Genomic DNA, 12,710 nt, shown 5'->3' with positions numbered 1-12,710 from the left:
ATGCCCCTAGGAAAAGTAGCCATGGTTTTATTACAGTAAAAATGTGGTAATAATCTTTTTTTTGATGGATTGATTACAATTTTACTACCATAGTTCTACGACAAAACCATGTCTAAACTATTATTGTTATTGTGGTGAGACCATAGTAAATGTGTTGTTGCTATGGTTTTACTGCAAATAACACCAAAAAACCATGGTGACTATTGTCCACAAGAAAAAAATGCTACAATATACTGTACTTCAGTATTTACTATGGTAAACTAATAATTTGTATGCATACTTCAGTATTCTGTAGTGATGTATTACTTCACTAACTTGTGAATTAATAAACTACTATAGTATTTTCAAAATGACTAATTTTACTACAGTTTATTATTAAAGTATTCTACAGTCTTCTTTCATGGGGCAGCATAATTTTAGTAAGGATGCCCCCCCACATTTATTTATTTTGCTTTGTTGTATTTATATAACTTCGCAGATGTTTGTTTTGTTGTGTTATGAAACGTGTGTAAGATGAGTCATAGTTTTGTGTAGTCACAGTGGCGTGGGTTTCAGGAGAAGTGGATGAATTATTTATATCGACGCTGTATGCATATAGAGTTTAACCCACGTCAACCACAACAAGCGCTGGGCGGAAGGTGCGGACTCCCACCTCTTAAACCTAACAGGTCCGATCATTTTATAGCTTTACTACAAATATCATAGCTTAGCCATGGTTTCTATAGCGAGACGATGTAAAATTTGTTGCTACTGTGGAGTAAGTTAGTTTTCAGGATGTTAGTAAGTGTATGCAAGCTGCAAAATCCAGACTGTCAATTTGGACAAAAAATAATAAGGTTTGATGTGTCAAGTAACTAAACTTTAACTATGTAATTATAAATATTTGAGTTCGCCAAAATGTTCTGCTGTCTTCTTCTTCTTAATAAAGCATGCATACAGCTTTCAAAAGTGTACATGTCATTAGTTAAAAGGCTGGCAAGATATTCATACTTCCTCTAACAGGCATGGGAACATTTCCAGGATGACTTCCATCAGTCAGTCAGAGAAGAAGACAGACAACAGAAATCATGTTAGTTCTGAGCAAACCGGTTTGTAATTCAGCATTCAAAATAATGAATAATATTGCATTGCATAAAATGTATCTGCGTGTATGCATACCAATGTCGATGTCTGCGTTTGTGTATTCGTGTGTATGTTAGGTGTGCAGATTGTCTTGCCCACAGGTTCCTCCACTATGTGCACCACATTACTCTCAAACAAGCTCAAGCTACACAGATGAACACACATCCTATCATATGATGAGCCACTATCAGCGTGCAAATATCTTTCCTGGTTTGTCACGCGCACACAAATCTGAGCTCTGTCAGACTGTAGAATCACACCCATTTCACTTTTAACATTCCGTGTCCACTTTCACAGGGCCTCCAGTGGCGTGGTCCTCTTTGGTTAAGGACTCATATGTCCATCATCCCCTACCAGACTTCATCCATGATCCAGAGCACTGGCACGGCCACAAAACCAATGACTTGGGTAAGCTTCAAGATTTTAACTTGTTTTATTCAGTGTCTTGCTGAATGATATCGAAAAGCACTAACTGGTATAATGGTGGCAGATTTTGCACCTGATAGAAGACATTTACATTTTCTTTGAATTACTAAACCAAGCTATAATCTCGTGTTCCCTCTGCAGTGAAGTGGACGGAGCAGAACTTTCTCAGCAAACGGCTGCACAAGCTGCTGAAGGACATGGAGGTCAAGGGCGTGTCTAATTAAGCCTGACATTTTGGAGCACGGTTTCTGAAAACCACAGCAAATAAACAATCACACTCACACTTTCGTAAAGTGTTATACCACCCGCAGACAGACACACTTTCGCATATTCTCGTACAAACATGTTGGGCTCAGGATTCACACCTGCACCTCCTACTCAAAAGAGCTGATAGAGTTGTATTGGCGATGTCTCACAAATCAATCAAATGCAGTAATAGACACATATAGATATAGATGTAGATAGATAGAAATGTGTGTTAAAAGTGAATTTAGTTCATGTGGTCTGTGTTATTTTACGCATATTGTAACAGATATTCGAACAGGAAAAATTGTACAGGAAGCTGTCTTAAATGTAATCAAACAGGAAAATTGTGTTTTACACAGTGTTGCAGTGATTATTATAAATGATTTATCCATGCACAGCATTATTTTTTTTATTCATTTGCACTTGTAATCTTTAATTAAAAACATTAAGCTCCTCTCCCCCTCTCAACAACAATTCTTCACCACATGACGCCAGCAACAAAAAAAAAGAGTACGGAAAAGTAGTCAATCGCAACTTCCTTTTCATGGTGACTTTAAAGGAGTAGTTCACCTTCAAAAGGAAACTTCTGTCATCCTTTACTCACCCTCTTGTCATTTCAAACCTGTATGACTTTCTTCCGCAGAACACAAAAGAAGATATTTTGAAAAATGTGGTAACAGAACAGCACAGCCCCCCATTCACTTCTATTGTAACCAATGCAAGTGAATGGGGGGCTGTCAACAACATTTTTCAAAATATCTTCTTTTGTGTTCTGTGGAAGAAAGAAAGTCATACAGGTTTGAAATGACAAGATTATTTCATGTCATTTTAAAGGTGAACCACTCATTCACCCAAAATTATTTCAGCATTTATTCACCATCATGACATTTCAAACCTGCATGACTTTCTTTCATGTGCAGAACACCAAAGAAGATATTCTGAAGAACGTTGGTAACCAAACAACATTGGCCCTCATTGACTTCCATTGTATGGACACAAAACCACAGAGCCATATATGGTTTTGATTGACATGAGGGTAAATTAATGATGACAAAATTTTTATTTTGGATTGTATCTGTCCCTTAGTTTTGACTGGAAGCAATACTAATGCTCTTTCATTTGTTTTAAGTGTGCGTTAGTTGGTTACACAAACTTAAAATTTTGTGTGTAAAAATAGATTGGATTTGTCAGATATAGGCAGTGTTGTGGGGAATTTTTTGCGACTGATGTCTTTTGCTTTAAGATGTGGTATCAACATAACGTAAATCCGACAGTCTCACTTTACGCGGTTTGATCTTAAAAACCACTGAAACTGTTTTTTTTTCTCTCCGGTTGAAAAGGCTTGTTCTTTTTATCTAGGTTTCCTAAAAATCCGGTGTCAAATTGGAGGCGTAATAAAAAAAAAAAAAACATAAGATAGTTAAAGTTATGAATACTGTTATAGTATAATGAGGACTGTTTTTGTTTCTTCAGTAATTATGTTATTAATTGTTTTTGTTCTATTATGTTCTATTAGCCTGCAATCTTGTTTTCGCTCTTTTCGTAACCACATCTCACAAAAAATGTACTGTCGCCACAAATGTTTTTTCTTTCACGCTACATTTTTGAACCACAGGTTGTTTATACTGCTAGTACTGTGGTTTTGTAACTCAGAATCTAGGGCTGTTTCACGTGTTTGTGGCACATAGCAGGAACACACATGACCAGACAGCTTGCATGTTTCACAAGAGTGAAAGTTTCAGCTCTAGAATATAGTCAGGCAGTTTGCTCTGTTTTCCCAGAACACGTCTGAATGTTTTTGTTACATTTTGGTGAATTGTTGTGGTTGTGTATCTTACGTAAGGTCATTGCTCCATTACATAATTTTTTCCTATGTTTTGTTTTACTTATGTAAATAAAACACCTGCATAAGTTTAGCTGTAACACATCGTTGACATCACTATAGTAAAAATATTATAGTTTAATGGGCTGTGCTTTGAAGTAAAACTTGATTTTTATCTTTCATGTAAAAATCATACCTGATTTATCCTGAAGTTTAAACAATAACTAATGTATACATTCAAGAATCTTGAGAGTTTATGGTTTTGTGATTAGTTAGAAATATTTTAGGATTCATTTAAGTGTCTCCTACCCCACAGGATCAAATCACATCATATATCATATAAAGATAAAAAACTGGATTTCATTTAGCATTCTTGATCATTTTATTAAACTGCCCATTATGAATTAATCTTAAACCTAAAAGATTTAGTACTTTAGTACAGACAAACTGATCATGTAGCTTAATCTCAAACTGAAGCAATTTAGAAATCTAGGATCTGTTTATATGATTGATGTTTAGTTGCTCATCTTGCCTTATTTTGTTAAATCATAATTTAAGCAAAACTGAAACTTTCCAAGAACCCCGCTTAATACTATTCTTACTTCACCCAAATATGAAAATTCTGTTATTATTTACTCACCTTCGAGTTGTTCCAAATCTGCATAAATGTCTTTGATAAATTACTTCATCGTTTTTTGTTGTTCTGTTGAACACAAAAGAAGACATTTTGAAGAATGTAGGACAGCAAACAGTTGTGGGGCACTTTTGACTTCCATTGTATTTTTTCCTACTAGTCAATGGAGGGCAAAATCTGTCTGGCTAGAAGCATTCTTCCAAACATCTTTCTCTGTGTTCATCAGAACAAAGAAATTTATACGGATTTGGAACAACTCGAAGGTGAGTAAATGATGACAGAATTTTCATTTTTGGGTGAAGTATCCCTTTCAGTACAGCTTAAAGGAAGCTTGAAAATCACTATTATTTGACAGTATGTTTTATATATTGTTTAATACACGAAACAATAACCTGCTGATTAAATCTCAGTTCCAAATCTAAAAAATCTCTTATTACTCACTTGAAAAATGAATGTTTCCTGACATTTGGTAAAACACATTAAAGCAAGTATTCGATGTCTGAAAAGCACTATTGCCTTTAGATTATTATAGCATTTATAAAATAAGCCAAAGGCCAGAATTTTTTAAACTTTGTTTTACAAAATCAGATGATGCATTTGTTAATGCAAATCTTACAAAACATGCACTTAAACATGCAATAAACATCTTTATTATTCTTTTTATTATTGATTTTGTAAAGAAATATTCCAGTGTGAAACACAATGGAATCTGGCTGTCGTCAGTTAGACTCTTTAGTTATAAATTTACGTTATATACGTAGATTTCTGTCTGTTGCATTTAACTCGGAGCATTCCATTAATTTTTATTCCTAAAAAATCTTTATTCTTCGTTCTTTGTTCTATTCGTTCTTTTTTTGTATTTTCTCCTAAATTCTGCTTTAACACTGGGATATTTTTAACCCAGCATTGGGTCAATAAGGGAAAAACCCAGCCGTTGGGCTAAATTACCCGAGAAAATGTTTACATTTGACCCAAGGATGGGTTGAAACAACCCAGCACCAGTTAATTTACACATTGGCTGGGTTTGTCCCTTTTTGACCCAACACTGGAGTGAAAGTCATAAAAGTCGCTCATGTTAAACATATTGTGTCGACATAGTCAGCCATTCTAACAAATATGTAAAAATCTCAGATATTCGACCACGCTTTTTATTTCTTTAGCAACATATTCTTGGAAATAAGGTACACAATCTGTCACTGATGTAGTACCTTCTCAAAAACTACACTTTTCACTAAAGAGTACACAGCAAAAAGTACTAATATGTACTGTACGCAGTAAAATCAAATTAACTCTCACAGTGTATGTATAATCCACACTATATATACACTGTGAGTGTTAATTTGACCTTTTTAACACTGGTGATTTTACTGTGTACAGTACATGTTAGTGATACCTCATAGGTACATATTGGTACCAAATGAACACATCTCTGTACGTAAGTGGTAACTATTAAAAGCTTTTAAAGGGTACCGTCCCAGTGACAGCTTTTGTACCTCTTGTACTGACAGTGAAGAGCTATACACAGTTCAGTGGATATCATTATTACACGTTTGCACTTATATATTATTGGATGTAATGTAATGTCTGGTTTATTTTGAGTTGGTCCACATAGAATGTTTTGAATGTGTGTCATGCTGCACTTTCCACCCACACACAAACATACTCTTAACACCTACCTAGACCACTCAAGCACCTCTCGTTGCGGTCTTGAGACCCGAGGCTGTTTTCTTGTTTTGCATGAGTGTAAATCCCTCCCTCTTCCCTCACAAAGACAACTGACCTTTAGCAGAGAGCCTGCAGTGCTGCTTGTTTTATCTGACTACCTTTGCATTGTTTTTTTGAAACGAATCTTTGAAATCAAAAAATCTTTGAAATGATGATTACATTTGCAATTTTGCTCGGTGATTCTGGTGGTGGTGAAGTTACCTGCATGGTATTTTTGCGACACGCACATACGCCCAAGCCATGACAAAAAAGAATGCATTGGTTACGCATTTGCTGGTCCTGTTTTAACACTGAATTGTAGCACACATTTTGAAACGAAGGGTTCTTGCGAATCGATGATATGTTGCAAGAGTTCTGAGTAAGCATGATGTTTTGAATGACGCATGCATGTTTTAAGAGAAAATATGCTTTTCCTTTAGTTTTACTTTATTTATGTCCTATATCGTGTTTTTTTTTCCTTGGCCGCAGTACAACCTAGTTAAGTGCGCTTGTAGATTTGCTCGCATGCATGCATGTGTTTGTTTGTATGCATGTGTGTGTAGTCTGTGGGTATCAAATGTTTGTATGAAACAGGATGTGGTCCTCATCATATCTTTGTGCTGTGAACGTAGCTCATGTGCCGTAAGGAGCCCAGCGAGACGCCCAAGAGGTTAATATTTCTCTTATCAGAACCCAAGATATTCAGTCTTTCCTGACAAAACTGGTGCACAAAATGCTGAATACAGATTCCCTTGCACATGGATAAACATAGTTCTTCCATCTGTCTACGTATTTTGGGCAATGAACTATTGGTTGCTGAGAGCATGAAATGACAGAAATTCTTTTTCAGAGTCTGACTGATGATGTCTCAAATGACAGAGTCTTCAAGAAAGACATATTATTGGGCATAGGCAATACGTGGTAATATTATACATTTTAGTGTTTGATTTGCATGTGTACTTTTGTAGTATTAATCATTTTTCGTCTTTGCTGACTACTTAATTGCCCGTATAAAACCCTTTTTTCGAAGCAAACCCAAATTCTTGAGAACCTCTGAGAGAGGTCCAAGAGGATCCATCCCGTTTTCTCATCTGGCTTCTGCAAAATAAACCCACTGACCTTTTAATTTAGCTCTTTGCACTCTTTAAACGCAACCTCTAACCTCTCATTGCGGTTACTTATCAGGCACACAAGCGTATTCACACACACTGAGCAAAGGTGAAGAAGTGCAATTGTCAAAACGAGAGAGCGACAGAGCGAGAGTGAAAGGTCGAAGGAGTTACAGAGAGGGAGGAGTAGAGTGAGATACAGAGAGATGCTCGTGACAGATGAGGATGAGGGTAGAGGAGGGGCAGAGAGAGAGAGAGAGAGAGAGAGAGAGAGAGAGAGAGGCGAAGGATAGAGGGGAATTTATCGTAAGGGTCAGGTAGAAAGACAGACATCTGCATCGATGGTGCCTGCACAGACAGCTGTTTGATAGACAGCTGAAGGGTGAGTCTTACATTTCTAACATTTGAATGACTTTACCTGCGCTATACCACCAGGGTCGAGCGACAGTCGCCTCTGCAAATGATCCAACTTGTCATAAACGTATGACTATCATTGCTTTAGATAATATTGTTCACATTGTGATGACACCTGTGGTCACACCTGTTTCTTGTGCACTTAAAAGCAGTTCATCATGCATCCATCACTAACCAGGAACGAGTCGGATTGAAATTGCACATGGGTTGCAGAAATTGCAGAAATGTCCCAGAATACCTTTAGCATCATTTGTCTGTGGATGGCACGTGGTTTGGTCTTTTGTCATCTCGTGCAGTGACGTTATTATATAGGTTGATATTTAGCCACCATTCCACATCTGTATTAATGAAAAATCTGCTATGCCGGAGGTGTACGGCTTGCAACGCCTGCAAACTCTACCGCACATCACACAGTACGCACTCTTAAGACTAACATTGAGAAGGTCGGAAACGGGCGTGTAAAACTGAGAATGAGAAGCCGATGATCGCTTCGATCAGGTTTGACTTTGTGTCATACAAACAAATAAACTGCTGTCCGAATGACTCCGTTCACATTTATAAAAGAGCGCCAGAGAAACCACACAGTCGCCAGTTGCCATAGTATATCCTGTCCCTGTCTGAAATCTCTCACCGGTTTGACAAACAGGACACCGTCAGAATATTCGTGTGCCATTTTGCGAGAAGTCATCTTACGGTTACAGCTGAGGTTTTTCTTGTTTGTCTGTGGGTGTCGTTTCGAGCTCTCGGTGGAAATTGCTTGTATTTAGATTGACCACCCACTCACTCACTATGAGGGGAGCGTTGCTGATAAAACGGCACACTCAGCAAATGTATCAAAGGTAGCTTGCGTCATGAACAGAGAGCTGAAGCACGCTGAAAGCCTTGTTCGAGAATTTTGCAGTAGAATATAATATGTGGTTTTGCAGTTTACTGTTATCTGTGGGCAACATCCTGTTGGGTTAAAAGGCAACGGTGATGCCATTTAAAAGTGAAAGCTGAATTTTAAAAATTTAAAGTCCTCAGGCTGGCTATTTGCATTACCCAAGTTTTTTTTGTAATTGTAATATTTTATGAATTGATCTGTTTTTTACTGTTGCTCATATTCATGGTCATGGATTTAAAAAGCGCTCACTTAGCTAACAAGGAACGTTCTTAAAGTTCTGAAAGTTCTCTCAGAATTATCAAAAAAATGTTTTTGCTGTCATTTTAAATGAACCTTTTATCAACATGTGTCATTATTTTGTCAATATGCGTCATTGGTACACTGTAAAAATAATTTGTTGTTTTAACTTAAAAAATTAAGTTTTTATTTTAGTACCTTAAAATGTTTATTTACTTTAACTTATAAATATTAGTTAAATGAACAATTTTGCATCAAATTCATGTAATAACTAATATTTTTACTTTGAATTAACTCAAAATATTAAGGCAGCCGGGTAACTTAATTTTTAAACTCTAAAAACGTTATAAAAACATTATTATAAAACGGTCAGTTCTGGTCCTTGATTCTGATTGGCTGAGCCGAGTGCTAAGCCGTTATAAAATACCCCGATTTATAACCGCTGACCGCATTACATAGCCTAAATATCACTTTATTTACTTTATTTTATGAAACCTTGCTACTCATATGGATTAACCGTTCTATAAAAGCAATAAGCCCCACGAAGCGTGGGTTACAGTGCATTTTATAACAGCTAAGGGGGTTTTAGGCACTCCGCTTCGCGTCGCTTTGCCCTTAGCTGTTATAAAATGCACTGTAACCCAGTGCTTCGCGGGGCTTATTGCTTTATTCTTACATTGTTAGTAAAACATTTAAAACATTCCGAATAACCTTTTCATAACTCAATTTGAATGTTAGCAAAACATTCTCAGAGTGTATTTTGTTAGCCATCCCGCTCCTTGCCACAGACATCATGACACCTCAAAAGTGTTGTTAGTTTGTCATTACATGACAAATACTTCTTTTATTCATAGTTCACAGTTTAATAGTGATTAGTCGTCGTCCTGGAGAGACTTGATTTGTTACCCAAGAACATAATAGTAAATATCTGTAAATATCGTTGATCCTCCGGTCGGATCAACGCTGTCTGGCTTTGAGTTTCACGTTTTACCATGACACTTTAGTACCTAAACTTCCCAGGAGCAATATGGTCTGTGTGTGCATTTCTGTATGTGTCACACCGTAAAAACCACACCTGTGGTCGAGCTCTCAGCCATATCGCCATAGCGACTGCTTGTGACCTCATAGCTGTTGGCTACAGAGTTTGTTTCTGCAAAACCTGCCCCCAAAAACATGCATTAAGAGTTATTAAGAGATGACCGCGTCTCACATCATCTGATAAATTACGCGAAATATGATCCCAGATATAGATCTTAGACAATAGATTAACCCAACCACAGTTGTGTGATGCATTGAGGCTAAGCGGTGTATTAACTCATTTACATCAGTGTGTACATTAATTATTGATGAAAGGGATGATTCACCCAAAAATGGAAATTCTGTTGTCATTTACTCTCCCTCGTGTCATTTCAAACCTGTTTGACTTGCTTTCTTCTGCACAACACAAAAGAAGATATTTTGAAGAATGTTGGTAATCTAACAACATCGACCCCCATTGACTTCCATTGTATGGACTCAAAACCACTGAGACATTTCTCGAAATATCTTCTTTTGTGTTCCACAGAAGACTCAAATACAACATGATGGTGAATAAATGATCAATTCTTTCCTTGGGTAAACTATTTCTTCAATTTTTTTGTATGTGTTTAAGATCCAAGAAGCAATGAAGGATTACTGGTATACCGCCCTCCTTATTTTCATCGTGTTTCATGTAAGTTCCCCGTCCAGCCTAACAGAAACAGGTACGTTTTATGCATCGATGCGCGACAAATGTTTACTCGTTTAATTTTTATGCTAACTGTTGTCTTGTGTTTTACTATAAAAAGGAGGTTTGTCCTGCGTGAACGACTACTTGACAAACATTTCCTGTGTGTGGTGGAACTCTACGGATATCTCCGCTCAGCGATGTGAGCTTCAGGGGGTCAGAAACAAAAAATATGCAAGGTAAAAAAGTTCTAAACCGTAATATACTGATTAAGTGAACTGTAATTAATAAAATGAATGATTGTAATTTAATTGAGTGTAATTTTATTGTGTGTTTTAGGTGTGAGCTGTTGCCACTGAGCAGTCATTCATATTCTGCCAGAGGTTGTGCTTTGACTTTTCAAACGGTGAGCAAAATTCATTACTTATAGCTTAAAGGTCCAGTGTATGACATTTAGCGGGATCTAGCGGTGAGGTATTTCTGTCAATACATCCTCCAAAAGGTTGGACCTTTAACTAGTAATTTACTTTATCAACAAATGTTCCTCTCTCCCTCTCTCTCACAGAACTTTTTCTTTCTTGTTAAAGTCGTCTTGAACGTGTCTTGTAATGGATCTCTCTTCACTACAATGCTTTATAAACCTGGCCGACACAGTGAGTGGCTTTTATGTATTGCTGAACAAAATGAATACTTCTATTTTGGTTTTAGATCTGTTTCAATATCTGCTTTTATGGCGACAGTTAAGACGCAGCCTCCGGATGAGCCCACTGTGAACGGGACCAAGATGTCCTGGTGTCGAGGCGTTAACTTTCCCAATGACATCGAAGAATATGAATTCCAGGTTCAGTTTAAACCTGGACATTTGGAATGGGAGGTCAGCATGCCTTTGTGTTTAACTAACATTTTATTTCATCCTATTGATTCTTTCAATGACAACTACAAAAAAAAAAAAACTTACTGTGGTAGGCCATATGAGACCTTTTTTTTTTTTATCGCACTTGTGCTTTTTGTTGTCCTTATGTTGTTCCTATTGCTCCATTGTTTATCTCATCTGTAAGTTGCTTTGGATAAAAGCGTCTGCTAAATGTGAATGTAAACTACATGATTTACCAGCCCACAGAGAATACCGCTTAGAATGTATTTTGAGTCTTGTACATATTATGCATTCTGTGTTATAGCTGGCGGATCCTCAATTATCTCATGGAACGCACATAGAGCTGGACCCTGACAGTCTAACTATAGGAGAAGAGTACCAGGCCAGGGTCCGCGTGAAGCCGGTTGAACCCAGAAATGAGGGTCATTTCCGGGGGGAGTGGAGCGACTGGAGTCCTGCTGTGTCCTGGATGTCTGAGGTTGGGAAGTCACCACCAGGTGACATCTCAGGTCTCCTGTACATAACAGTTGTTTGTGATTTCATTAAAGGACAACGTTTTCATTTGATAACAATTCACTTCCCTTTTCCAGTCTTGCCCGATGACAGCCGTACAATTCTGATCATTGGTTTCCACGTGCTGCTTGTAATTATTGCCATTTCTTTGTTCATCTACAAGGCCAAAAAAAGCAGCGGGCGAGTATTAGAGTATTAATCTCAATAATGAAGTTAATGTTTCCAAATAGTGCTAGAGCAGAAGTAACTGGGATTTTTATTTTTTGTAGGTGGTTGAAACCAAAAAGTCAACACGTTCCAGATCCCTCTAGATATTTCCAACCTCTTCACGCTGTTCACGGAGGAAACTTCCAGGTGAGTATTTCCCAGAAATTATCTGATAACATCTGGTGTTTTTGTATATATTTCAGTAGTTTACACGCCTAAAAAGCTGCCACAAAAGATAAGACGAACGATTCTTTTTGTTCCCCAAATAACCATTTACTCAAAGTTTCTGATAAGAACCATTTTCCTCACTTTTTTTAATCCATAGAACCCTTTTAAAGTGAAAACCAAGAACCTTTTGTGAAACTCTTTTAAAGAGTGTAGTACAAATTTTCTCTCAGTCCATGATTTTCATAAATAAAACATGCTGTGTATGAAGATACACTAATAACATTCGCTGGTTCACATATCTTCCCATACAAAATATATGTCACGGTTTAGTCACAAACTCACACACACCCGTGTTTAATGATGAGAACCACAATTCTTGTAAAGGCTGACTCATTCTTTCCTTATGCAACCAAACACACACACACACGCACGCACGCACACATACACACACACCACACACGCACACACGCCAGTGGTGTAAAGTATTGGAGTAAATGTACTTAGTTACTTTACTTAAGTATCTTTTTGGCTACTTTGTAGTTGTACTGAGTATTAAAGATATTAGCAACTTTTACTCTCTACTTAACTACATTTTTGAACAAGTATATGTACTCTTTACTCCACTACATTTGTAATGACTAATGCA

The 12,710-nt window shown here is 37.1% G+C and overlaps 2 protein-coding genes across 4 annotated transcripts in view; both read left to right on the top strand.

The window, feature by feature from the left end:
- The first annotated feature begins 68 nt into the window (after positions 1–68).
- LOC130561887 (testis-expressed protein 33) lies at positions 69–2,414 on the top strand. Of its 2 annotated transcripts, none has more exons than XM_057346513.1 (5): positions 69–668; positions 1,003–1,069; positions 1,200–1,332; positions 1,420–1,530; positions 1,690–2,414. In XM_057346513.1, exons 1-5 carry the CDS (start codon positions 565–567, stop codon positions 1,770–1,772), a joined length of 498 nt encoding a protein of 165 aa, XP_057202496.1. In that variant the 5' UTR covers positions 69–564; the 3' UTR covers positions 1,773–2,414. The 2 variants fall into 2 exon arrangements, with proteins under 2 accessions (XP_057202496.1, XP_057202497.1); XM_057346514.1 differs by having other exon boundaries at positions 1,003–1,088.
- Positions 2,415–7,306: 4,892 nt separating this feature from the next.
- Positions 7,307–12,710, top strand: part of il2rb (interleukin 2 receptor, beta) — a 10,649-nt gene continuing 5,245 nt past the window's right edge. The window contains exons 1-9 of one of the 2 annotated variants that reach the window (XM_057345883.1): positions 7,307–7,445; positions 10,249–10,339; positions 10,424–10,541; positions 10,642–10,708; positions 10,868–10,955; positions 11,043–11,176; positions 11,481–11,673; positions 11,767–11,869; positions 11,959–12,043. In XM_057345883.1, coding sequence (XP_057201866.1) covers positions 10,261–10,339; positions 10,424–10,541; positions 10,642–10,708; positions 10,868–10,955; positions 11,043–11,176; positions 11,481–11,673; positions 11,767–11,869; positions 11,959–12,043 — 867 coding nt within the window. In that variant the 5' untranslated portion in view covers positions 7,307–7,445; positions 10,249–10,260. Of the gene's footprint in view, positions 7,446–10,248; positions 10,340–10,423; positions 10,542–10,641; positions 10,709–10,867; positions 10,956–11,042; positions 11,177–11,480; positions 11,686–11,766; positions 11,870–11,958; positions 12,044–12,710 lie in introns of both variants that reach the window. The other variant, XM_057345882.1, reaches the window with a different exon arrangement.

This window comes from Triplophysa rosa, linkage group LG11, assembly GCF_024868665.1.
Source record: "Triplophysa rosa linkage group LG11, Trosa_1v2, whole genome shotgun sequence".
Classification (NCBI taxonomy): Eukaryota; Metazoa; Chordata; class Actinopteri; order Cypriniformes; family Nemacheilidae; genus Triplophysa; species Triplophysa rosa.
This window is presented reverse-complemented; position numbering and strand designations above follow the sequence as displayed.

Bases quoted from the DNA above. Each gene is read 5' to 3' on its own strand.
- LOC130561887 (XM_057346513.1), top strand. From the start codon at position 565: ATGAATTATTTATATCGACGCTGTATGCATATAGAGTTTAACCCACGT. The intron at 1,333-1,419 runs GTTTGTCACGCG...CCACTTTCACAG, and splicing joins GCGTGCAAATATCTTTCCTG to GGCCTCCAGTGGCGTGGTCC. The intron at 1,531-1,689 runs GTAAGCTTCAAG...TTCCCTCTGCAG, and splicing joins CCACAAAACCAATGACTTGG to TGAAGTGGACGGAGCAGAAC.